General features: G+C 43.4%; 3 protein-coding genes across 4 annotated transcripts in view; all 3 read left to right on the top strand.

Moving 5' to 3' along the window:
• Positions 1-2,933: 2,933 nt before the first annotated feature.
• Positions 2,934-9,634, top strand: LOC125438482 (transmembrane 4 L6 family member 1-like). Its single transcript, XM_048506919.1, has 5 exons — positions 2,934-3,110; positions 6,254-6,343; positions 6,439-6,587; positions 7,348-7,528; positions 9,518-9,634. Exons 1-5 carry the CDS (start codon positions 2,934-2,936, stop codon positions 9,632-9,634), a joined length of 714 nt encoding a protein of 237 aa, XP_048362876.1.
• A 1,977-nt stretch (positions 9,635-11,611) lies between these two features.
• TM4SF18 (transmembrane 4 L six family member 18) lies at positions 11,612-18,991 on the top strand. The gene is made up of 5 exons (XM_048505028.1): positions 11,612-11,995; positions 13,012-13,101; positions 15,525-15,667; positions 16,957-17,137; positions 17,836-18,991. The coding sequence occupies exons 1-5, from the start codon at positions 11,819-11,821 to the stop codon at positions 17,848-17,850; spliced, it is 606 nt and encodes a 201-aa protein (XP_048360985.1). The 5' UTR covers positions 11,612-11,818; the 3' UTR covers positions 17,851-18,991.
• Positions 18,992-23,850: 4,859 nt separating this feature from the next.
• Positions 23,851-26,267, top strand: part of LOC125437823 (ceruloplasmin) — a 42,901-nt gene continuing 40,484 nt past the window's right edge. Inside the window, exon 1 of one of the 2 annotated variants that reach the window (XM_048505829.1) lies at positions 23,851-24,248. In XM_048505829.1, coding sequence (XP_048361786.1) covers positions 24,094-24,248 — 155 coding nt within the window. In that variant the 5' untranslated portion in view covers positions 23,851-24,093. The remainder of the gene's footprint in view (positions 24,249-26,267) is intronic. The other variant, XM_048505830.1, reaches the window with a different exon arrangement.

Genomic DNA, 26,267 nt, shown 5'->3' with positions numbered 1-26,267 from the left:
GTACTATAATAGAGGCAATTCTCACCAGCTATTCACCAGCTGGATAGGATGTAAACTTCTCCTTCTGTGGAGGAAACCTGGGGGTTATGTTTACATCTGACTAATATTCTTCAAAGCCAAAAAAACAGCTTCTCGCCTAAATCTTGCTGGATACAACATTCTGAGGAAGTTGTCATGTGCTTTGGGAAATCACCAAGGCCAACAGCTATAGAACTGAAAAGGAGCCTCCACAAGAAGTTGCCAACTACCTGAAGGAAAACAAAAACAGTCTTTGACCTTAGTACAGGCTCAACAGGATGTTATTCATCAAACAATGTGATTTTCCTCTATTCCATGAAAAGCTTCAGCTGCCAATTCTCATAAATTAAGCCCCTATCAAAGGGACAAGACATTTTTTTGCCAAACCTGTAGATAACCCTATTCCCAAGTGATCTTAAGTACCATTGTCGTTCTGGTGAAACTCCAAGTTGCTGACGGCTTTCTTCTATGCTCTCTCTTTCTCCCTTTCATATGAAAAGTGGGATTTTAAAGACACTTGCTTGAGAGTGAGGTCCACTGCATAATGATTGTACTATTTGAGTAAACATAAGATCAGGCTGCCTGTGTTTAAATGAAGCTATACAAACACACAATACACATACACAAATAAGGCAGGCCAACTGCGCATAATAATAGCACACACTAAATATGAAGATGCATGAAGCTACCTTATATGAGTCAGATCACTGGTTCTTCAAGCTCTGTGTTTTACTAGAAGCAACTTTCTTTCCCAGCCCTGGTTCTGGAGTTCTTTTGTAAAACTGAAAATGCCAAAAGTTAAACCTGAGATCTCCAGCATACAAAGCAGGCTTAGAACCATGGTGGCGAACCTTTGGCACTCCAGATGTTATGGACTACAATTGGCCATGCTGGCAGGGGCTGATGGGAATTGTAGTCCATAACATCTGGAGTACCAAAGGTTCGCCACCACTGGCTTAGAACTAGACTAGATACTTGTTCAAATGAAAGGATTTCCACCTATAGAACACAACCCATATCCCCACCATTAGCCTGAAGTGCCTCCTGAAATAGTGTTTTTGGAGGAGAGGGAATCCTCAGGAGCAGGTTTTCGGGAGGCATTTTGGGCTGCTGCTGGAGGAGAGATGCAGAAAAATTGTGCTCCGTGTGTTGAAATGTGTGGAAATGTTAGTCAGAAATGTGGAAATGTGTGCAACTTCATGCAGCATGTCACTGAGCCTATGTCCCTTCCAGTGAACCCTGACCACTAAAGAACTTTGTCTACTAAAGCTGTGGCTAAAAATATCTCTGGATCCCAGATATTTAAACAACCAGTTGGCCCACCTCAAGTCTTTCATTTTGGGTCCAAGTACTCAAGTATATGGTGGTGTGTCCGCTCCAGCTGAGACAAATCTAGCTCCCTTTCAGTCTGTTTTCTGGCCTGAGTGTGGATCTTATAGCAATTTAAAGTGCAGTTTTTATCTTTTAAAACTTTAACGTAGATTGTGACTAGGGCCCATTATGCATGGAGTGTTTTCCTTGGGGCTCTTTGCTCAGCAGTGGGGTTGTAGTGGTGTGTCATGTTTCTCTGTTTACATACAAGGAGGTGCCCCACTGCCTGCTGTTCGGCTTGCCTGCCCCCACTTCCAGGTTGCTTCTGGTCACTGCAAGATTCCTGGCTTTGTTTTTAAAGCCCTTAACATTCTTATATCAATATTTCTATGTTGTATCAATATGTCTGTATTGCATTCATATTTTTGTGCTTTTTGCCAAAGCCAGCCACAAATCCCTGGGAAATGTCTGTGAGGAGTGGGAAGGGGAAGACCAGAAGAAGCAGAAACCCTGAAGCAAGGGAAAACAAAGGCATTTCCCTATTCTCATTAACTGTGGGGCTTTCAGGAGCAGATCACCATTCTGCTCCAAGACCTTTTTTTCTTTAAAGTACCACATTTCTTTTAGCAGAAGCTAAACCTTCATGAGTGCACTGATACATCCTTTAAGGAAAGAATTAAGCTCATGACTCTGGGGGAAGGAAGCACACAGGAAATGCACAAAGATCTATTCTGAGAACAAATGAAAATGAATTGTGGCCACAGAGATTAAAAGTGACAACAGCTACCCAGAAGGAAATCCAAAATCAGATTGTAGCCTTGGCCTGGATACGTTCTAAGAATGGAACTTCCATATTCAGAGGTGGTATACCTTACCAGTTGCAGCCTCTACTGAACCAGTTCAATAAGCTTTGGAGGAATCTTACTGGACGCTGTCAGAGACTGGAATGGTGGAGCTGTGCTCCGATTCAGCAAATCATTTTCTATGTCTATATTCACTATGCTAAGCAACTTAAATCAACGGAGAGTTACATAATCTATATAAATGTGGTTAGAACTATTACATTGACCCACTACATTGACCAACTATTACATTGGGCCACTGCGAGTAGCAGAGAGCTGGACTAGATGGACTCTGGTCTGATCCAGCTGGCTTGTTCTTATGTTCTTATGTTCTTATTTTATATTGTACCAGGAAAAATGATTGTATTTTGCTTTCTTCCTCTTCATTTCTGTTCAACTCTTTCCAGTCCCCACTCCACTCAAAAAAGCTGCCTTCGTGTCTAAAAACCTGTTATTCGTGTGTGATTGCCCACGCTATTATTCATTCTAAGAAGAAGAAATTAAAGCCAAGAGAAGAGCTGTAGCAATTTGACAAACATTTGATTGGTAACAGGCAGGGACTCTGTGCCTCTGTCAGGTCTTACTTTCTGTCATCCCAACCTGACGGTCAGGCTGAGAGGTAATCACCGTGCAGGTAATTAGGCAACCCAGAGTATTTAAGAAGGTGTGATTCCAGCTCACTCTTCCCTTTTGGTTTCTCAAGCAGGTACCTTCAGGCTGGTTTTGGGCAGAAGGACGACACTTTGCAAAACCGCAAGCAATATGTGTTTTGGGAGGTGCACTAGATATGTTGGGTACCAGCTGCTCGTCCTTGCCTTGCTCTGTATTGTAGCAGGAGTTTTGCTTTATTTCCCCAATGGTGACACAAGATATGCCTCACATAACCTTCTCAGCAATTACGTGGGCTGTCTTCATGGCATTGTAGGAGGAGGTCTTTTGGTGAGTACTACTGAAGAACTGTTTCATTTCTCCACTTGGAGCATGCACGACTGGAGGGTTTTCTTCCATTCCTGGATTTCTCTTCGGAAACATATTCCAGTTGCCTAGTTGGATTAGAAGTACAAAAATGCCTGGCATTTGAAAAGTTCTTTTCCTTCCCACTCATTCAAGAGTTCCTAACTGATGCCTTTGACCAAGACCCCTGGCCAACATTCAAGAAATATCAAGCCATTAAAGAAGCCTCTTGAAGATAGGGTTGGCAACAGCTTTTCCTTTTGATAGAGGTTTGATGGGATATTGTTTACCAGGTGATGTTATTTACCTTCGTGCAATAAAAAACTTCAGCTGCCAATGTCCATACTTTAAGCCTCTGTTAAAGAGACCTCTTATCCAGGCCTGTTGACCTATGTACTTGAAGAGTTATAGTAGGGATAGTTGAAGTCCTTAGGAAAAAAAACTTGTATCACTGTATTTTCTGTACTGGGGCAAATAACTATTGGGGGTGGGAGAGAAGAGAATTCTAACTGTGAAAACAGTATGTTTTAAACCTGGTCTCCCACCCTGAAACTCCAATCCAAGTCAGTGTTCTGTTTGGTTGTAATTGAGAGTTTGAAAAGAGAATAATCCAGTCACAGATCTTCCACTGTTCCATCTAGTTTGTCTCTAGTGATTCCTTTCTTATTACATTTCATGACTGGATGGTACCTAGGTGTGGACTGAGAAGTTAAAATGGCCCTGGAGAAAGGTCACAGGCACAGATGGAAGTAAAAGGGGGTTAGACAGATTCTTGTAAGATAGGTCCATCAGTGACTACTAGCCTTGGTGACTAAAGGGGACCTCCACTTTCAGAGGCAGTAAACCTATGAATACTAGTGCCAGGAACACCTTGAAGTAGTGTTGTTGGGCCTCCAGAGTAACTGGCTGGCCACTGTATGAGACAGGTTGCCGGGCTAGATGGACTACTGGTCTGATTCAGCAGGCCTTTTCTTATATTCTTATGCCAGCTGAATGGCTCTGGCTGTGCAGCTAGCCAGAACCTCAGAGCTATTCATCTCAGCCTTGCCCTAATGAGACCAGAAAGGATTCTTGGGTGATGTGAACTAAAAGCTCTTCTACAGCCTTGTCCCCTTTATGGTTCATGATCATGTAGTTCATTGAATCTTATTGGAGAGGCAGCATGGTATAGTAGTTAAGAGCAATGGACTCTAGCCTGATGAACTGGGTTCAATTCCCCCATTCCTTCACATAAAACTGCTGGGTAATCTTGGTGATCTAGTCACAGTTCCCTCAGAACTCTTAGCTCCACTTATGAAAGCCATTTTGAGACTCCCTAAAGGTATAGAAAATGTTGGGTATAAAACCACCTCTTATTCTGAATGGTGACAGATATTAGATGGTGGAGACTGCCCTTAAAGCTAAATTTCAGGAGTTGAATGCAAGTAGTCTGGTCAGTGGTGGAATTCAGCAGGTTTGCACCACTTCGGCAGAACCAGTTGTTAAAATTGTACTTGTAAACAACCAGTTGTTAAATTATTTGAATCCCACCACTGGAACTGGTTGTTAAATTAGTTGAATCCCACCACTGAGTCTGGTAGAATATTAGGTAGTTGTAGATGTTGCTGTAGAGAAACCTAGGTGATATCAAAGTACAAAGTATGGTGTAGTCCTCCATTAAGTCCTCCATTATGCAATATCTGGTCACCATATTTTGAAACAGGTATTGCAGCACTGGGAAAAGTACAGAAGAGGGCAACCAAGACGATCTTGGGGTTGGAGTACGTTTCTTAGGAGGAAAGGATGAAGAGTCTGGGATTTGTCAGTTTAGAAAAAAAGACAGCTAAGGAGGGATAAATGTTTATAAAATTTTACAGAGGATAGAGACAGTGGATAGAGGGAGTTTTTCCTCCCTCTCCCATAAACTCAGGGACACCCAGTGAAGTTAATAGGCTGTAGAGGTTGGCCAAAAGGAAATACTACTTTACTCAGCAGGTAATTAAACTATCCCTGCCAGTGGGCACAGTGATGGTTGCAATCTTGGATGCTTTTGAAAAGAAATGAGACAGATTTGTGGAGGAGAGGTCCATCAATGGCTACTAATAGTTGAGTGAAAGGAACCTCCATATTCAGAGGCCATAAACCTGACACCCAATGCTGGGAGGCAACGTCAGGGGAAGGCCTCAGCCTCTATGCCTGTGGTGGTGAACCTATGGCACTCCAGATGTTCATGGACTACAATTCCCAACAGCCCCTGCCAGCATGGCCACTTGGCCATGCTGGCCCAGGGGCTGATGGGAATTGTAGTCCATGAACATCTGGAGTGCCATAGATTTGCCATCACTGCTCTATGCTGTGTTTGTTGGCCCTCCAGGGCAACTGGTTGGCCACCATGTAAAAAAGAATGCTCGACTAGACAGACCATTTGTTTGATGAAGCAGGACTCTTCTTATGTTCTTCGCCGCTGCATGTATCTATGGCATTCTTTCATAAGTGTGAGCCAATGTAGTTTAGTAGTTAAGGTGTCAAACTAGGATCTGGGAAACCCAGATTCAAATCCCCACTCTACCGTAGAAACTTGCTGGGCAACCTTGGGCCAATCACACGCTGTCATCCTCGGCCCTGCAAGTATTGGATAGGACGCCTCCAAGGAATACCAGGGGCATGATGTGGAGGCAGGCAACAGCAAACCACCTCTTGCCTTGAAAACCCTACAATAGTGGTTCCTAATTCTTTTTCACTCACATCTGAGACTCCACAGTTGATGCTACTTTGGTTTCTTTCCAAGTTCCATGGCTCAAGAAGCACTGATCAACATGATTGGTTTGGCAACTAATCAGGAACTTAGGATAAAAATGCTACAAATAGAATGACATGCAAATCATATTGGAGTCAGTGGTGCTGTGGTTAAGAGTGTTGAACTAGGATCTGGGAGACCCAGGTTTGAATCCTTACTTTGGAATGGAAGCTTGCTGGGTGATCTGGGGACAGTCGCAGTCTCTCAGGCTAACCTACCTCACAGGGTTGTTGTGACAGTAAAAAAAGAGAGGAGAACTGTACATAAGCTACTTTGGGTCCCTGTTGGAGAGGACAGTGAAGTACAATTGAATGAAATAAATTAAACAATTTTTTTTCAAATATTAATTCAGGTTTTGGTCCCAGCATTCATACTTATTGGATTAGAATACGATCATTGTAACAGATGCTTTGTCCATGAGCACTATGGGAGAAATTGCATAGTAAGTGAACCCTCTTCCCTTCCAGACATTTAAACATGATTGCCTGTTAGAAATATAACAGATGTTGACATCTCCCTTCTGCTTTCATACTGCAGCCACTGCTAGTAGTCCTGGTAGCCTGTGTTGGCATTGCTGGTGCTGGATATTGCTTCATCATTTGCTGCTTGGCCTTGTCTCAGGGCCCGTACTGTTTTTGCTGGACTGAGAGGATCTGGTGCTATCCATTCGCTAACTCCTATGGAGGGTATGTAGTTTTTTGCATGCAGAAAGGGATTCTGGGTAAGCGCTGGGTGGCTGTGCATCTGCCAGTGTTATATGGTAGCCATCAGAATTTCTGTTGGCAATTTGCCCTTGGCTGCTGATGGCCTCTGCCTGTTTTTATCAACTTTCACCATTATCAGAGTAAAATCACATATACTGACCAGTTTAATCAGTTTGATCAGTAGAAAGCAATGGCTGCAGAAGGCCATTGCTTTCTCATCCTGCATGTGAGCTCCCAAAGGCACCTGGTGGGCCACTGCGAGTAGCAGAGAGCTGAACTAGATGGACTCCGGTCTGATCCAGCTGGCTTGTTCTTACATTCTTATGTCTGCAGATTCTCTTTAAATTATACAAATGGTCAGCAACAGTTTCTGAAATAGTAGGTGTGGGCTTGAGCTCTTAAGGAATCATATGATAGACTACTTCCTCATAGGGGTGGTCTTGGTGATTCTGAGACATGCTTCTGCTCCTTGCTCGCACCAGGAAGGAAGTGCACTGGGACAAGATTTCTTGCCCCAACACATTCCAGCTGCCAACATGTGGCCGCTGTCTTGCTGGTAATTGACCAGTATATACATTCCAGTTCAATAATAGAGAAATACACGCCTTCAAAGTAAAGTAAAAGAAAACTGGGAACAAATTATTGCAATTTGGTAGAGCAGCACTGTGGAGGAGGACATACTTATTGGTGTTCACAGGTTCTCCCTTGGCTACAAATTAAAATCTTCTATCTGTTTCAATAGGTACCTGATTGACCACAGCAGTTGGTCTCTTTGCCGGGAGCCGAGGTATATCATCCAATGGAACGTCACCCTTTTTTCCATCCTGCTGGTCTTGAGTGGGATTGAATTGATTCTGTGTATCAGTCAAATAGTCCATGGCTGTCTTGGAGGTGCCTGGGCCATGTGTCAGGATGAAAGAGAGGTGAGTGTGTTTAAAAGCTACCCAAAGCTGCACAAAAGTATTCCGGGGATTCTTTGATCACAACAAAGCTCCCAGCAACGCTTTATGAGCTGACTCAGCAAGCCATGTATAGCCATAACAGCTTGGAAGTTCATGTGGAGGCAGTGAGAAGAGAGAAGAGAATGGCAGCTCAGGAGAGTCAATCAACCACATACATAAAGCAGTGGGCAGCGGTCCAGCTGAGAGTTAACTTACACTTGTGATCATCAGTGTGTTGGAGTTTGTGGGGTAACTTAACCTGCATTATTTTAGTATAACCTCCCCCCTGCCCCTGGTTGCACAACATCACATAAGTGGTGTTCTGAGTGAGAGCTCACTTCTGCACAGGTAGAATTGTCACATCACTTTGATATGATCCTAACAAACCTGTGAGATATGTTAGGCAGAAAGGAAATGACTTGCCCAAGACTACCCAGTTAATTTTACAGTACCGGCTTGGGTCAAACAATCTATTTTTTTGGAGAGTGGGATCTTTTTTTGTCTTGCTGCACAATTGAAAAACCAGTGTTTTTGATCTAAAATAGGTGAGAAATGATCCTCTCAAGTTCTTTGGAAAATATATGGAATCTGAAAAGGCCTGATCACAGTGGACAAATGGAAAAGGGTATTTAATTCTGGGATTTCACTGCGTAGTATTGACCAAATGTATGTCTTCTTTCTTTTGCAGAAAAATGCTTGTTAGAATATTTGGACTTGACTAACATTGAGAGCACCTCATTGTTCACCGCAATTATGCCTGACTTCCCAGGAAGTCAGCACCACTGACTTCTCAATGCTTTCATTATTGGGACTAGTTCTTTTTGACATAGGCTGTCAATTCTTATGAAGACAATCGTTCCTTTTGGTGTGTAAAAGTTCCCAAGCAGCACTATCAATTTGAATTCAGCAAATAACTGGACAATGATCCTTCTTACAAGTCTTATGTAGGACTCTTCTTGAACTCACCTGCTGTCAGGAGCCATATTTAAAGATATGACCTACATGTTGTTCCCCTCCAATCCCCCACCCCCGGCATTGAAATCATTTTCATTATAGTTAACATACAATAAATTAACTGTATTGTTAATAGTGTAATGGAAAAAGCTAATGGTTAATTTAATATTATACTTTGTGCAGATAACCAGATAACTATTGTGGTATATTTTCATACATAAACTGATTTCCCCCCATGAACGTTTTATTATTTTAGATGCTTGCAGCAAGGCATGTAAGTTCTACTAGGAAAACGGCCAGACATCTCAGAGATCCATCTTTGTGGGGTTTTAATCCTCTCTGGGTTTTTAAATGTTCAGGGAAATGCAATTGAGATAGAATTACTTTCGAGAACACTATGGTTCAGTTTAGACATAACTGAAAATCATGGTTTAGCTTAATTGAACACAGGCCTAACTAGGATCCATTAAACCAGGATCTAAAGCCATGATTTGAAATTGGTTTATAAAGCATAGTTAAGACTAGCTATGGTGTCATGTGATATATGAACATAACTGGTTGAATCCTACACAATACCTGAGCATTACTCCAATTTATTCCTTGGCTAACAACCCATCTATCTAGAATAAAGGGGTGGAACCAGCATTTGCCAAGACAAACCAGGATCTGAGTGACCAGATGCAAGCTGAATCTTCATTTCACTAACCAGTCATTGCTAAAATAAACCATATTTTAATTTTGTCTGAATGAATCCTGTTATCTCCCTCTTAAGAGACAGAAAAATAGAAGGTGGGTAGTAATGGGGAGATGGACAAGTGAGAGACTACAGATGAAGGAAAACTGGATTTAGAAATTAAGAAATTTGTGATCACAACCAATACAAAATCCAACACTTCCATTTGTCTTTGCTGTTTCTCTCAAAGTTCTTCATATTGATGTCTCTTGCTCCCAAAAAGGAACTATACCATTTGTAGCCAGTGCTCAATCTCCATAGTTCACCCTCACATGTCTTCACAGATATGCAAGCTCCTCTGTTCAGACAATCCAAATTATTTCTACTACATCTCCTTCTACCAGGAGTTCAAATCTGATTTTGGTGCCGATGTTCTTTCTCTTCCACCTCTTGACTTTTAGTGTATATTTCTATCCCATATACTAACATCTTAATAAACATTCCCTGAGACCAAGAAGTGTTGGTAACGGCAGTTCAGTGGGAAAGGACTAGGGGTATCTAACAATCTATTGTTCCCAGGATTTAGGATAGGGAAGTCATACATTTGTAGGGGTAATAAGTCTTTTGTGTGCCTCTGTTCTCTTAACGTCCCTGTTGTGTGTGTTATGTGCCATCTTCCAACTCATGGATTCCAATTCATGGATATGAATTAACAAACTCCAAAATATCCTATCGTTAGCCACCTTGCTCAGGTCTTCAAACACAGGGCTGTGGCTTCCTTGACTGAGTCTTAAAAAGAGGTGGCTGCTAATTTGGTTCTAGACAGCAAAGTTGCTGGAGGGGGAAAGTCAGGGGTAAATGCCTGATCATTTTGCATTCTGGTCAGTTTCACGCTGTACTTGGCCGGACATTTTGTGTGCTGGTGAAGGGATTCTCCCTGCCTCCATTTGCTGAAGATAGCCCAAGGACGTTTACTCTCCAGGCTCCCACCCTGTGTGCCTTTTTCAGCCCCAAAAGAACATAGTTGTACTCAGCTCTTCCTGTCAATTCCCGCAATATATAGTTTTCCTTTAAAAAATACTTTTTTTGGAGGAGATATCTTGTAATAAGAGAATATTAGCCACTTGGAGGACTCCCATTGAAAAGCATTGGAACCATGGAGGACAGGTCTCTGCCCACTGAGAAGCATTGGCAAGTGGCGGGGCAGCAAAAATGTCAAGCAAGTGGCAGGGTGGAAGGGGGAGGCAGAGGCAGTGGGGGAGGGTGCAGAAGCACCAGGCAGACAGAAGCATTGGCCAAGCGGTAGCAGGGCAGCAGAAGCAGCAGGCGAGCTGCAGCTGGGTGGCAGAAGCAACAGAGGCAGCAGAAGTGATGGGTGAATGGCAGGAGCAGCAGGTGGCAGAAAAGGAGGGCGAGTGGTGAGGGGTCTGTTCCAGTCCCCCCCCCCCGATTATGCTTGAAAGCGGCACTTAAGTCATCTGCCCCCTCTGTACCCTGCAGATATGCCATTGGGAAGGACTGGCTGCCTGCCAGCTGGATCCACCCCTCGGCTGGTGCAAGTGCCCTGGGGAAGGCAAATCCACCAGTGTGACCTGTACTGCTCCCAGCAGTGGATTTGCGGCCCCTCAGTGTGGCCCCTTCTGCATGGCCAATAAACCCGGGCTAACAACAGTATAAAAACGATTTGGGGGGGGGGTTAGCACAAATCCCGCTCCTCACACGAGTCTGCCCCGTGGCCCCTCCCCCGGGTTTTTCAAGAATTGCACTATCAGCGATTCTTTGGTTTTAATGCGGGTTGCAGCTGCTCGTGAGTGAACGGCTGCCTGGGAAATGCTTTACTTGGCTGTGCTTCCCTTCCTTTTTATGGTCCCTCCCTCTCAACTGCGTAGCTACGCAGGGGCACAGGGATGTCAGCATGGCTGTGGAGGTCCATGTCTGCCTGCCCGCGTAGCTACGCAGCGGAGGGATATGAGTAGGGAAAAAAGTGCCTCTGTGCAAAGGCACAATGGCAACCCAAATTGCTTCTGCGGGCTCTGTTTGCTGTCTGCACAGAGGCGTGCAAAAGAAAAAACAGGAGAGCGGGTTACTTTATCCTGACTGCAACCCACCTGTGCTGTGCGGAAGGGCCTGTGTGAAAAGGAAATCTTCACTGCAGTCATGGTTACATCTAGTTGGCCCCTAAGTATACACCCCATCTCTAAAGAGGGTCTTTTGGGTCTTTTGGGTTGATTTCTAATAGGCACCTTCAGTCGTGCAGTAACTAAATATTTTGCCCCTGTAAGAAGTAAAAACTACTCATCTACTAGCTCCTGATGACATAATCCAATCCAGTTTTCCTTCCAAACCAATGCATTCATATCATGAACTGAGTAAAGCCAACAGGAATTCTCTTAAGAGGCAAAATGCCTCAGAGGAACCCGCCACCCCACCCCCCCTTTTCCAAGGATAAGACAAGTAACTTCACCACAGGCATTTGCCTTTTGTTCTACAACCAGCAATGCCTTCCTTCGACTCTGGGCTTGTTTTGACGAACTCCCGACAACCAGTCTTTGAAGGTGCAAAATGACTCAGGGGAAGTAAGAAAACTGGTAGCATTGGATGGAAGCAGAAAGCAAAGTGACCTCTATCTTCTGTGTCTCGTTGAGATGGGGTTACAGAAGTGCGGGGGCTGTTTAAGCTGCCTTTTAATACCCCCCGCACTTTGGAGCATTGTTATAAATGTCCTGCTGTATTTTCCTGATGGGAAAACGTGGTATGCCTCTGGCAACAACCTCAGCAACTATGTGTGGTATTTTGAAGGAATCTGTTTCTCTGGTATTATGGTAAGTGTGCGGCTTCTGTTATTTTTACTTATCGCTTCTAGTTATCCCTGCAGCGAAGTGTTAAGCTGGTTTGAGCTTGCAGTATAAGAAACAGGCGGTAGGACTGGTAAAAAGAAATGACTTGATTTCAGAGGTGATAAAATCTAGTAGAAACCTTTGGTAGGGAGAAACCTTTCCAGTGTCTGCTTTACTATCTGGATTTCTCTCCAGCTTGAAACTATAACATGCAACAGTGTTTATAAATGTGTATGTTTGGTTTACAATCCTGAAGTCCAGAGCATTCTACTAACGCAAACAATTTTACTGATCATAACAATGCCATCTTACACATAGTTACAACCTTCTAAGTCCATTCAGTTTCGGACCATTTTTAAAAATTATTACTTCACGTGTTCTCAATGGCGGAGCAGCTTTTGGCACAAATCCCTGCATGCACACAGATGAATTCTCCCCTCACCCTCAAAATGAGTAAGTTGGCATGATATCTACTTCAGGGCCACATTAACTATAATTCCCAGTAAGTTATTGTACCCTTCTCCAGTGCTGTGGCTGCTGATGGGAAGTTGACTGAGGACATCTGTTGGTAAAGAGTAGTCTTATCTTTGCTGTCTTTGTGGGACTCCTTTAAAATGGTAATGTTCGCATCTCAGAACAGTGGTTCTGTGCTCATTTATTTCACAGAGCGGGAGGTATAGCCGTGCTATTCCAACAGGGGGGAAATGTAAACCAGGAGCAGGACGCAGCACAAGTTGAATATTTGTGCCTGGTTTTGTTTGATTATAACTATGAAATGAGGCCCTCATGTGATTGCAATGTGAGAAAAGTTATACAGTAAATTTGTACATTAATTTCCCGCCATTAATTTATTTAAAAATCAAGATTGTGCCGTACCTTGGAATAACACCACAGTTCTGTGCAGTACAGATCCTCAGAATGATAGCACTAAAAAAAAAAAACTTTGATAAGAGCTTAACATTATCAGACAATGTATCAAACCACCACTCCTGCCCTTCCAGATGCTTCTCCTAGCAGCACTTTTGATCATCTTGGACAGAGAAATGTTCCCTCGGTGCTGTCAGAGTGAAAGCTGTACCAAAACATACAGGGTGAGTTATTTCCTCTTGCATAGGGGGACTGATCCTGCTGCCCTTGTGGCCTCTTTTGTTGTTGTTTCCTTCCTTGCCGTTGGAGAGGGAAAAGGAGAATCTTTATCTCAGCAGCTAATCTTTTGGAGGGAGGAGGAAACAGGATGCATGGCTACCCTTGTTCACCAACGGATGGAAACTCTTATTTATTTATTTATGCACGTGATACTTATCAACAGAGATGCTCTGGGAACCTTGCTCTGAGAATCTTCTTGTCCTGACATCCCGTTCCAGCCTCTATCTGAACCCTAGTCCCAGGGAGTAAGCAAAAAGATGGAAGATGTATACAGTGCACTATGGGTCAAGTTCAACAAACGACTGTATATCTCAATCGTAAACCTTGAGATCTCATGTCCCTCAATGCAAGTTCCTGTGCAACCCAATCTAAAGCCCAAGGCAGCCATCTGAAAGCCCTCCATAGGGCTAAATGGACTTATACCATCTTTTTAGGTGGCATAAGTCTGGGGTGCCAGGTGCAATGCTCATGGCATGAAAGCCTGGGTGAAAGCCAACTACAAACCTGGGTGAAAGCCTAGCCTGCCTCCCCCCCGCGCCCCCCCCCCCAATGTCTGATTGGTTGCCAGTGTTGCTCTGTGGTGTCCTCAATTTCTGGGTTTCACCCCCACAAAGCTGAGGAACAGCCAGATGCTGGCATATTTGTCCCCTGCACTGGTGTGGGTGCCCTGAAGCTGTTTTGCACCCCACTCTGGGTGGACCGTAATGCTTACAACAGTTTCCCCTTCTTTGCATAATCCATATGAACAACATATTAAGGCTTATGTGAGGGATCCCCAACCTTTTGTATCATCCACTAAGTATTTTTAGGAAGTGAGTGGGACCAGGTGGGGCTTTTGCCCAGCAAGGCTTCTGATAGACTGTTGGAGATTTGGTTGGCTGTGCAGATTTATAAAAATGTTGCTTTGGCAACAGCTGTCACTAAAGCACTGTGATCTACACTGTGGCCCCTTCCGCACACGCAAAATAATGCATTTTCAAACCACTTTCACAACTGTTTGCAAGTGGATTTTGCTATTCCGCACAGCTTCAAAGAGCACTGAAAGCAGTTTGAAAGTGCTTTATTCTGCATGTGCGGAATGAGCCTGTGTGACTGAAGTTAAGTTGCAGCAATAATTTGATGGCTGGCTTCACCTCCTGCAGCAGCCATTTTGGGAAGCCATTTTGTTCCTGCACCCACCATGCCATGTCAGAATTCCAAATCTGCCCATGGACTCAAAAAGGTTGGGGACCTCTGCCTTATACTGAGCCAGACCATTGGTCTATCAAGATCAGTACTATCAACTCAGACTAGCAAGGGCTCACCAGGGTCTCAGGCAGTGATCTTTCACATCACCTGCTACTTGAGCATTTTAACTGGAGATGCTGGGTACTGAACCTGGGGCCATACCATACCACTAAGGGGTCAAGAAGATGTTACAGTGTCCCCATGCCTAGGATTGTCTTCTTTCAAGATCTCTCAAGGGTCCAATCCTGAAGGCCAACCTGTTCATGGCCTGGCTAGGCAGAGACCCGGACAGACTCCCCCTGGCTGAGGAGGGAACGGAATGGTGGGTGGGTGGGTGAGAAAGGAGCCACTGCAACAGTGGAGGAAAGGGGTGATATTTGCTGGCCCCTCATCTCTGCTTGCTGGCCCCTCACCTTTGCTGTCTTCTTCCTGCACTATTTTCAAGCTTCTTTACCCAGCGAAGACTGCCAGGGCCTGTGCCTGGCTATGATGCCCTCAGGTTGGCTTTCAAGATCAAGCCTCCACAGTGTTTTTCAAAGAAGACAGTCCCAGTCTTAAAATGGTGGCTGCTGCACCCCACATCCTCCATGGGGACATTGCCACTTCAGGGTGAGATCTGAGCCACAGCCCCTCCACATTATTTCTGTTTCTCACAGTAACAATCAAATGATGTTGAAGTTTCATAATTGGTACTTCCAATGTTTGCTCCTTAAAACCAGCCTTTAATTTCCAAAGACTTTTCAGTTGTGGTGTTAGACTAAGAACATATCAGAGAACCTTAGTTTGATAGGTGGAAGATTTACTGCTAAATTAGAGGATGCCATGTCCCATGGTATCTGCCATGGGGTTGCGGCACCATTTTGGAATTTGTTTTTAACTTTTCAAAATCCTCCTAAGGTCTTATCCTGCTCGGGATGAAGGGATCTTGGAAACATGACAAGGGAGAGAAGAGACAGGAGCCCCTCATCCCCCCCATGCCGCTGGAATCCCCCACGACACGTTGAAAAGTTAAAAAACAAACTCTAAAATGTAGCCACTTCCCTGTGGTGAACGTGAGAATGCACAATCATATAATTGATGTGATTGGAAGGTAATTCTCTTGTCCTCATTGAGATACGCCTTTGCTCTCTTTGAAATACAGAGTGTGATTTCAGTGGTGCTTTCGCTGCTTGGGATTGCTTTCTCCGGCTACAGTCTCATAATTTCTACGTTGGGCTTAGTGCAGGGTCCATATTGCAAAACTCCAGATGGTTGGGAATATATTTTCAAAGACACTGCAGGCAGGTAAGAACCATGACTAGCCTTTGAGTTAACTTGTGTTAATGTCCCACTCTAGGCCAAATATTACACTGATATTTCGTACTTCTGTAACTGCCCCATTCAGCATATTTCCTTCTATTTCTAGATTCCCCTTCTCTGAATGCCCAGAGTTTGGCCTCAGAATTCATTCATTCATTCATTCATTCATTCATTCATTCATTCATTCATTCATTCATTCATTCATTCATTCATTCATTCATTCATTCATTCATTCATTCATTCATTCATTCATTCATTCATTCATTCATTCATTCATTTCCTTCCTCAGAAAAATTGCTTTCATAACCAATTGATGGTGACCTCTCATGAGATTTCCAAGGCAAGAGATGTTACCTTGAAGCATCTCTTGTCTCATCTTCTAACCATGGGCAGCCCTGCTTAGATTCCAACCTCTGAAACGTGTGGGCTAGTCTGGGCTATTCAGGCAGCTGATGAACTACTGGGTATACACCAGTTATACAACAGGCTGCTTGTCCATAGCCTACTGTTGCCACCTGTCCAGATATCTAGTCTTTCCTAGGCTTTTAGGTGTGCCCTTGTTACCTGCTGAATGGAGTAGAAGATTACCGTACACATGAGAAAATCCCCCATCTGCTGTTAAAGCATTGTGCTTGACCCTTGAAGACAGGGGTGGAGCTTGGGGGAGATTAGGGTTTGGGAGGAAAGGGACCTCAGCAGAATATAAGGCCATATAGTCCACCCTCCAAAATGGTCATTTTCTCCAGGGAAACTGATATCTGTAGCTTGAAGATCAGTTGTAATTCCAGGAGGACTCCTGGTCCCACCTGGAGGTTGGTAACTTATTTTATCCCACCCTTCATCCAAGGAGCCTACATAAAAAACATAGTCTGCATAAATCTCACCTTCTACATTCTATCCTTTTATCAGTCTTGTGAGGTAGGTTAGGTGATAAGATAGTGACGGGTCCAAGGTCACGCAATGATCTTTGTGTTTCATAAGGTCACAGGATGTGAGCCACCAGCTGAGGGCCAAGCACCCTTTGGTCTTATACTTTTGGCTCATGCCTTTGAATAAATTACCATACCTATTTTGTTTTATCTGGGGACTGAATTGAAAAGCAGCTCTGTCCCCTGTGGCAAAGACCTTGGAGAAAGATAGGAAGATTGGGAGCAAGTGGGAAATTGGATTGGGAAATGGGGTTGAGTAAAGGAGTGGATCTATATTACCTGTGAAACCTGATGGCCTGTAGCTGCTTTACTTTTAATTTCTTTATGCTTTTGCTTCTCTGATAGCTACCTCATGGATCACACTGCCTGGTCTGAATGCTCAGAACCAGCTTATGTTGTGGAATGGAACATCATTTTGTTTTCAATTCTGATAGCTCTTAGTGGTCTTCAGATGTTGATTTGCTTTCTGAAGGTGATTGCAGAGTTAAAGAAGATACTGTGTGGGACTTATCCTGTCTTTATTCAGGTAACAGCTACATTCTTATTTTTGAAAACACAGTTGAACAAGCCTTAGCTATCTGTTCTATATTATTTTGCTTCTCACATGATTTCTGAACACTGTCTTCCATTCTCCTGCCCACTTAATGAGAGAGCTATTCCACAAGTGCAGCCATCAATGACCTGTGAGAAATCCCCTCAATTCTGAATATGTCCATTCCATAATATTAGGTAAAGGAAGTCCTCTGTGCAAGCACCAGGTCATTATTGACCCATGGAATGACATCACAACACAATCTTAGGCAGACTTTGTTTACAGGGTAGTTTGCTGTTGCCTTTCCCAGTTTTATCCTCAGCAAGTCGGATAGTCATTTTACCAACCTTGGAAGGATGGAAGACTGAGTCAACCTTGAGCCAGCTACCTGAAACCAACTGCTGTCATGGTCAAACTCAGGTTGTGAGCCAAGCTTTGAATGCAGTCCTGCAGCTTACTACTCTGTGCCACAGGGCTCCTTACCATAATATTAGGAGGTTCATATTAATACTAATAATGTTCCATGCATTCCCCTACTGCAAAACATGGGAGTGGATCCTGCTTGACTGTAACTGTGCAAACATTTGGATTTATGGTGTTTAACTGCCAAATCCAAGAACTTGTGCTAGATTCATGCATCTCTTGTTAAACAAAAATAAAAGTCTGTGATCTTTTTCTGTTCTTTTCCACAGCCTGGGCTGATCTGACAGTCACGAGAACAGACTCATCAAGTCCTGCAAGACACCACCATGCTTCTCGTCATAATTTCTTTTTCTTTCCTTTCTATTCCACATAGAAAGCAATATCAACATTTTGTAACTCACACTGCTCCATACTGTTCCAGGCAAATGCAGTTTTTTACCTATCTGTAGAGGTGTTTTGCTCAATGTTTCCGTCCCTTCTCCTTCCTTGTGATGCTTATATAGTTAAACAGTGAGCCATCAGGCCAGAGATCTCTAGTACCAGTATTTTAAAAGCATCTAGGTCACAGAGAGGCAACTCCAGTATGTGTGGTGAATGGTGGCATGCCTGACCATTTTGGACACCATGACAGTTCTGGAGACGAGAAGGTTAAGGAGTGACATTATAACCATGTTTAAATATTTGAAAGGATGTCATGTTGAAGATGGAGCAAACTTGTTTTCTGCTGCTCCAGAAACTAGGACAAGGAGTTATGGATTCAAGGGGCAGGAAAACAGATTCCACCTAAACATTAGGAAGAACTTCCTGATGATAAGGGCTGTTTGACAAGTGAATACACTGCTTCAGCGGGTGGTGGAGTTTTCTTCTTTGGAGGTTTTTAAACTGAGGCTTGATGGCCATCTGTCAGATTGTGTACTGCTGTGTGGCAGAGGGTTGGACTTGATGGCCCTTGTGGTCTCTTCCAGCTCTATAATTCTATGAATTTTCTTAATAAAATTAATGTAGGAGTAAGAGAGAATATAAATATTGACAGCCTGGACTTCTTAATCATGACACCAACACTTTGGAACTCTTTTGCAAGGAGACTGACCCCTCCTGTTGCCATCTTTTGTCAATGAGTGCAGACTTTTTTTGGTTTGTTTATTTTGGCATTCCCTCAATGATCCCTCTCTCCTGCCTGCTTGCCTGCCTGCCTGTAATTGTTTTTATATGTATTTTAGCACTGATTTTAATTGTTTCCATGATGCATAGGGATTTTTGTTAGTATTAATGGTTTTTAAAGTGTTGTTTTATTGTGGACATTTTAATTTGTTAGCCACCTTGGTGACAGTGCAAGGGCAGAAAGGCAAGGTAGAAATTTTATAAAACAAACAAGTAAATAATAAACCAGAATTTTGTATCCATTAAATGTCAAGAGACAAACCATTGGTATTTTTGAGATTGGTAGTTATTCTACAATAGACTTCACTGAAGTAGATACTGAGCATAGGAGAAGAATCTATTAGAGTTAGATATGAAATTAACCAAGTCTCCTGAATGAAAACTGTCATAGGATCTCATAAATTATCGAAACACTTCGGCATTTTCCCCATGGCCAATACATCCTGAGATAAGGGGGTGAAAAATCCTGGTTCAGCCATGACTTCTGCATGGCTTCCAGGTCTAACTCGGGCCCGCCCCACGAGATTTCCCTGATTCCGCGCCTTTCAAAAAATGATAAAATTGGCAGTTCTTTTTAAAAGACCATGCTGCTCCCATGCAAACACTGCAGAAGACGGACCAGTTTATTTTTCCCGCCTCGCTGCCTGCAGCCAATCAGAATGTTGGAAAAACGGAACAGTTTGTACATGTGCAGTAACGTCAGTGAGGAAAATGAAACTAAACTGGGGGCTGTGCAAGGTCTTCCCCCTGGCCTGAATGCACTGACGGACTGCCTTGCTGAGGGAGAAACTGAGATAGAAACACACCGGTATGTATGATCCCAGTTTCCCCTCGGGATATTTAGTCCGCCTGGAAAATGCCTTCATCTGTAGTTTTATTTAACCATCTTGACACATTCCAAGGAATATACCTAAACTCAGGATCTCTGGCAGTGCAATCCTACATAGAGTTATTCCATCTAAATCTACAGATTTCAAAAGGGTTAAACTTGGACAACTCTGCCTAGGACTGCATTGAAAATAGCAGTCTAATGCTGAATAATGTAAGGTAGCATGTCCTGACCTGGATAGTCCAGATTTTGGAAGATAAGTAGGGTAACCCCTGATTAGTAGTTGGATGGGAGACCACTAAGGAACTGTAAAGTTGCTATGCAGATGTAAGCAATGAAGAACCACCTCTGAACATTTCTTCCCATGAAAACCCTATAGGATTACCATAAATCAGCTATAGCTTGACGATAAAAAGGTACCATAGCAAATTGCCCTTTTACCCCTTAGCTTATACAGAGTATGAGTAACAATAATTGTGATGGTCTTATTGAAATGGACTGTAAAGAGCATTCATGAGCCAACTGGGGATCTGATATGGGGTAGCAGAGCTGCAGTCCTCTCCACAGAGCTAAGTGGTGTTGACCATAATACAATATCTCTCACACACTGATGAACCAGCCAGGAGCTACACTGCGAGTGGGAAAGCAAATGACTGAATGAGGCAGAAGAGTTGTTTGGTTGACCTGTCAGCTGACTGGGAATCTTTAAAAGCAAAAATTTGCCAGTGTTGCACAACTTCCATCCATGAATAGCTGCATTGTGTAAAAGAAACAAAATTACTAAGAAAAGTATTTGCTCAAGTTGAATTTTGGAACAAGCAGAGAACAGTAGCTTATCTCAAAAGCTTGACAAAAAAGACCTGAATTTTAAGAGTAATTTGTAGCAAACAATTGAATACACAGAGCAAAAACTTTGTTCCATGAAACTAAACTGTATGGAAAGAGTGTAAATGTTTTCTTTTCTTCCTCTCAACTAGCCAGCTCATTTTAGGAGGTATCAACACTTGTTGCAATGTGGCCTGAAAGTTCCTTACCCTAATGTTGTTCACTGACTATTGTGAGATGTGGCTGACAGATACAATACAAAAACCAAGAGTTTACTGTTCACTTTCATTACACCTTTATTGATTTAGAGGGGCTGGTACAGACTTATTTATTTATTTAGCACATTTTCCCCACCCTTCCAGGTGGCATATACATAATTCTTCCCTTCTCCCTTTTATCCTTCCAAAAACCCTGTGAGATAAGTTAGGCTGAGAGTGTGTGACTTCAATGGCAAAGTGGGGATTAGATCTTGCATTAGATCCTGGCCTGACACTAATCATGCAGTTACTGAGTCCCCACATTATTATACTTACACTGAACAACAACAAAAAAAAGGTTATGTTTTCCTTTGAGCCAAACTACATACTTTTAATGAGTCAGGCCTGTTTCCAAGATTATATCAGGAGTATTTGGCAAAGTGGAGCAAATAATACCTCAGGGCTGTTTTAACTTGTGAAAACAATACTGGAAGCAAGGCAGCAGAGGCATAGCACCAAGGGGACGGGAGGGGGGCGCGCCATGAACCTGGGTGGCCGCCCCTGCTGAGGTGGGGTGGGGGCAGGGCGTTCCGGGGGACAAGGCGTTCTGGGGACAGGACAGGGAGTTCCGGGGGCTTGGAGGGGCATGCAGCACAAGAGTGCACCGGGCACACTTCCCCCTTGCTCCATCCCTGCAAGTCAGACGCCCCATTCCTCATGCTGTGGTCCTCACAGGGATTGGCCTCTGAGATATTTTTTAAAAAGCAGTTTCTCATAGCTGTCTTGGAGAACTGAGGTTTACTGATTAACTGAATAGTTCTACCACACTTGTAATCTGCCTCAAATCCCAGGATTAAAATTTTCACTGTTCTATGGAAGCTTATTGGGTGACCTTGGGCCAATCGCTCTCTCTCTAACCTACTAACACCTACTTGACTCCTCCCATATGGGGATCCCAAATCTAAAGATCTGTAGGAGGCCTGGATAAAATATCCGCTTTGATATTACATTGCCCCCCACCCCACCCCCGGAAACTGGCAGGAATTCCCCTGGGCACATTAAACTGGCAGGAATTTCCCTGCTATATTTTGGTAAGGAACAGAAAGGCCGGAAGGGGCTGCAAGAGCCCGAGTGCAGGGGTTAGAGGTGGAAGTGCCTATCTCACAGAAATTGACAGCAATTTATAAAATTGACTCTTCAACCATGCTGTACCTGAGTTGGATCTGGACCACAAGAATGGTAGTTTTCCTGGGGCCATTTCAGGCAAGACAAACAGCATTTGAGGATTAAAGCTTAATTTCTCTACCTTCCCATGGGCCAGGGTCTCAATACAAATTGGGGCCACATTCACCCAAAAGTTCAGTTTTCAAAAATTTCTGGGAGTGTGGAACACAAAACATCTGAGCATGTCTGGTTTTGTCCGGAGACTGCAACCAAAATATCTACTTCACACACACCCATGGAAGACTCCTGAGTTTTAAAGGGGTTTACCATGTAATGTGTTTAGGTAGAGGAGCTGCTGTTTGGAAAACACAAGCCCCAAGCCCCTGATGGACACACAAAAGGAATTCTAGTGACCAACTTCTCTTTACAACTCAGTTACTTCAAAGCACAGAGCTTTGTAATTGTAAGTTGTAATTGTAAGCCCTTTTGGGACTCCTTGTAGGGATGAGCTGCTGACCCAGCAGCACCGTAAGTAGAGCGCTGGAACCCCAGCGCTCCTACGATCTTCTGGTCGCACCGCTCCCCCACTCCTCACCCCTCGATGAGTCACGGGTCATGAACTACCTGGCTCACAACCACCGGGTGTCCCAGACAAAGGGACAATGGTCTTGCCCCCAGGTGAGGATTAGGCCCAGACGCTGATGCTCCTCTCCGCACGTAGCAGCCAGGTGAGATCATGCATCACATGATGATCTCTCAGTCTCCCGTTCTCCCGCTCTCCCGGATTTCCCCCCGTTCCACCCTTCTACACGCCCCCGCTAGAATCATAATAAAAGGTGCCAGGAACCAGCATGCGGCAGAGTCGCTAGGAACACGGACACCCGCGCTCCCGCTGCTGGCGCTCTCCACCAGATATTATCACCGCGTCTCGTCTCGTTCTTGCGCTGACCTCGCGGGCACGACTACAACTCCTTAAGGGAGAAAAAGGCAGGGTATAAAAACCAACTCTTCTGCTTCTTCAAACTGAATTTATTTTAATCTTTGCTGTTCATTCTAATATTTTAAAACAATTTAGCAGACACTATGCATGCAGAAATTATTCTTTAAAAATAACTTCTGTGAAGCATTGTTGCAGAAAAAGTGTTCCTTGGTAACCGGAATCCCTGACAGTCTTTGCAGAGCCCCTTCCGAGTGTTTAAAAACCATAGATTAGGGGGTCCCCAATGTTTTTGAGCCTGCGGCCACATTTGGAATTCTGACATGGCATGGTGGGTATAGCAACAAAATGACTGTGACAGAAGGCAAAGCCAGCCACAAAATGATTGCCCTGGGTTATCTTTAGTCACACAGTCCTTGTGCTGTGTTGGCAGCTGCTGCCAAGGCAACATTTTGAAAAGGCTGCACAGGCAATTAAATCTCCAATAGTCAATCAGAAACCTTGCTCACAGTTTTAAGGCTGACAATGAAAAAACTAGGCTAGAGTCTAGTAGCACTTAGGTCCCTTCTGCACAGCACAGGGTTAGGGTATAGGCCCTTAGGTTCCTTCATGCCCAAGGAACAACCTCTGAGAAACATATGGCTTGACCTGGCTTTTAAAAAAACTTTTACAGCAGTTTACTTTTTTTTGTCTCAGCCACAGCCATGCACATAAACACAAACATTCCAGATAGCACTGAAATGGTACTAGCCACTTTGGTGTGCTCTGAGTGGGGAATGAGAACTGCCTGGTGCTTTGGTAGCAGAATGGGCAAAGATATTAAAAGGAATGAAACTGAAGTTAAAAAGAAAGAAAGAAATTAGGGAAGTACCTTCTTGGGGTGAAACTGATGTAAACGAAAAAGGGCTCCCTGTGTTTAAAATTCTGATCACCAGGTGGCAAGAAAAGAACCTGAAAGGGATTCAGGTGGCAGGCTGTCAGTCCTACAAATACCCTGAGGGTTACCTCATAGTTGCCAAGACAAGTGGAACATGTTGTGAAATGTTGGAAATTTCAGTTGTGTCAGTTTCAAGGCAAGGAGCTAATCATTGCCTTCATGCCGAGAAATTTCAAATATTTGTACCTGAATAGGGACTCTTTAATCTTTGATCCTTTTGGGTTTATAAAGTTCCCAAACACACACAGTCAGAACTGAAATCTGGCAGGCATATAGCGGAGATTACCAGAAATGAAAGGAACACCAGTTTACTTTGTCAGACGATTGGTAAACTGCCTCCCTTACTGGCAACAATTGTTGCTGTGTTTATTTTGAGATGTATTGTGCAAGCGTTTTGGACAAGCAAGGGAGGAAACTCCTAATCTTATAAAGGGAACATGTGCGTCTTGACTCCATTATGTTAACAAGGACTAGAAAATGAAGTTGTTCTTACTAAAGTGCTTGCTAGCTTGTTACTTCACAAACGTCCGAGCAGAAAATAGAGAGTATTACATTGGGATTACAGAAACTACTTGGAATTATGCACCTGGAATGAAGAACATAATATCAGGAAGGCCCTTTTCAGAAGATGAGTAAGTCTTGTATTTCGCTCACTGTACTTAAAATAAGCTTTTAAGCTCTGCAGCAAAACTCTTTATCTCTCTTGATTTCAATGGGCTTTCAATCAAATCTTTATTTTCATATGACCAAATGTGAATGGCTATATCCAATACTAGAAGAAGTTTCAATTCCAGATGCAGTAGCTTTGTTAGTCTGTAGCAGAAATGCAAAACAGGAGCTCAGAGGTTTTCCGTAGATAAACAAAAAGCATTTCTGCATAAGCTTTCAGGAGTCTGAGCTGACTTTAGCAAATGCACGAGTGATTTATCTAGAGGGTGGTATGTACTTTCAAACATTAATTCAGTAGAAAGTGGGGAAGATTTTAGACAGAGCCACCGTTTTAAAACAGTATCAAGAGTATTCAATTCATTTGGAGTGGATGTCTCATGTAGAAGAGGGAATTTCAGGAATTATGCCCAGTTTTTCCCTCTTTTTCTTTAAATGTCCTGCCATGTACAGATTCAGCAGATCTGAATGAAGATTACTACAGTTAATTTTTTTTTGGTATTATGTCTGTTGATATTAAAAAATGACTGTTAACAGTATGACAAGAAAAGTGAATCGTTCAAGGTCCTATGGAACCGTAGACTCTGTTCAAGTGTACCCATTTCTCCTCCTGCTGCCGGTGATCCTCGTGGCAGAGTTCACAGGGGTGTTGTGGTAGGATGTGCAATGTGCATTACTTATAATGACATGCCATTGTGCAGTTGCAGGTTTTCCTTTTAAAAGCCTGGATGTATCTACTAAAATTCTGCCTTGAACATCAACACCAAAGACCCAGGAGTCCACCTGGCATTATTATGCAGAAGGGAATTTCTTTCCCCAAAATTTACTTTTTAGATGTAGCCATTAATTCCTAGGGATCCGTGCTTCTCTTTGCAGAGAAATCAGCACATTCTTTTGTAATTTCATTCCTTGTAGCTGTTTCATGTTCCCCATCAGGGCTAATTCAGCATCCCCTGAAGTAGGGCAGTTTCCAGGACCCATGCATGCTTGCAGAGTCCTCTGATATTCTGATGCCTGAACTCACACTCTTCACTTGCTTGCTTGTGAGTGCTTTACAACCCATGCTCGCAGCTACGTAAATGAGCTGCCTAGTGCTACTGGAGAAGAGCAGGTGGGTAGTGCATAAAGTATCATAAAGTCGTGGCTGTGGCACTCCCACCTGTATCCACTAGCTGCATGGATAAAGGGCATGCAGGCAATGTGGGTAGTTGGGACTGCACATGGTGGGGGAGCTTGCAAGTAGGCAAAGGAAGGATGCGTGGCCTAGTAATTGGAATAAGGGTTTCTGCCCACGCTCTTCCCAGGACCCTCCAAAGCTGGGAACCGGCCCCATTCCACATAATGGGATGCTGCTCTACCAGAAGAATAGGAAGGTTTGGGAAGACATCACCTACCTCTGAGCATCTATAGAGTGAGATTCTGAACTCCTGCAAAAATTCTCTTCCTGCCCCTCCTCTTGTTGAATTTATCTTCAGTCAGAATGGGATTGATTAGAAACTGATTCCTAAAATGAAGGGGAAAAACAATAAAAGGATTTCAGGGAGAAATCAGTAAAAGAGGAACTAAGGGAATTTCTCTTAATAATGCTGCTATCAGGAATTCCTTAGAGCTTGTATTCCAGCAGTAAGGAATGATGGTGGGGAAGGGTCTTTCTCCCCACATTATGTAAAAGAGCACCCACTAAGATTCATCCAGTTTTCTCAGTAGTGATGAATGGAGGAGAGGGGCCTTAACCAATATCCAGTGCTGATCCAACGGTGGGTATTTAAAAAAAACAATCTTGCTGCTTAAATGTGTGGATTTTCCACCAAATGGAGAGCAGCATGCCCTTTCATTTTTGAGAACTTCCATGGGAAGTTATATTCATCCTGAGTACCATGCCAAGGACTCCTGGGGCTTCTCTGTTTTAAAAGGATCCAAGAAAAACCTTGATTGATTGATTTAGACACTTTGTTCCTTTCCAGTGGAGACCTAAAGTACCTTAC

Source organism: Sphaerodactylus townsendi, linkage group LG08, assembly GCF_021028975.2.
Source record: "Sphaerodactylus townsendi isolate TG3544 linkage group LG08, MPM_Stown_v2.3, whole genome shotgun sequence".
Classification (NCBI taxonomy): domain Eukaryota; kingdom Metazoa; phylum Chordata; class Lepidosauria; order Squamata; family Sphaerodactylidae; genus Sphaerodactylus; species Sphaerodactylus townsendi.
The sequence above is the reverse complement of the archived record's forward strand: the minus strand, read 5'-3'. Positions and strand labels throughout refer to the sequence as shown.

Excerpts from the sequence above, each read along its gene's own strand:
- LOC125438482 (XM_048506919.1), top strand. The coding sequence starts at position 2,934 with ATGTGTTTTGGGAGGTGCACTAGATATGTTGGGTACCAGCTGCTCGTC. Across the intron at positions 3,111-6,253 it reads TTGTAGGAGGAGGTCTTTTG|GTTTTGGTCCCAGCATTCAT; the intron begins GTGAGTACTACT and ends ATATTAATTCAG. Across the intron at positions 6,588-7,347 it reads TTCGCTAACTCCTATGGAGG|GTACCTGATTGACCACAGCA; the intron begins GTATGTAGTTTT and ends CTGTTTCAATAG.
- TM4SF18 (XM_048505028.1), top strand. The coding sequence starts at position 11,819 with ATGGGGTTACAGAAGTGCGGGGGCTGTTTAAGCTGCCTTTTAATACCC. Across the intron at positions 11,996-13,011 it reads TCTGTTTCTCTGGTATTATG|ATGCTTCTCCTAGCAGCACT; the intron begins GTAAGTGTGCGG and ends CTGCCCTTCCAG. Across the intron at positions 15,668-16,956 it reads TTCAAAGACACTGCAGGCAG|CTACCTCATGGATCACACTG; the intron begins GTAAGAACCATG and ends CTTCTCTGATAG.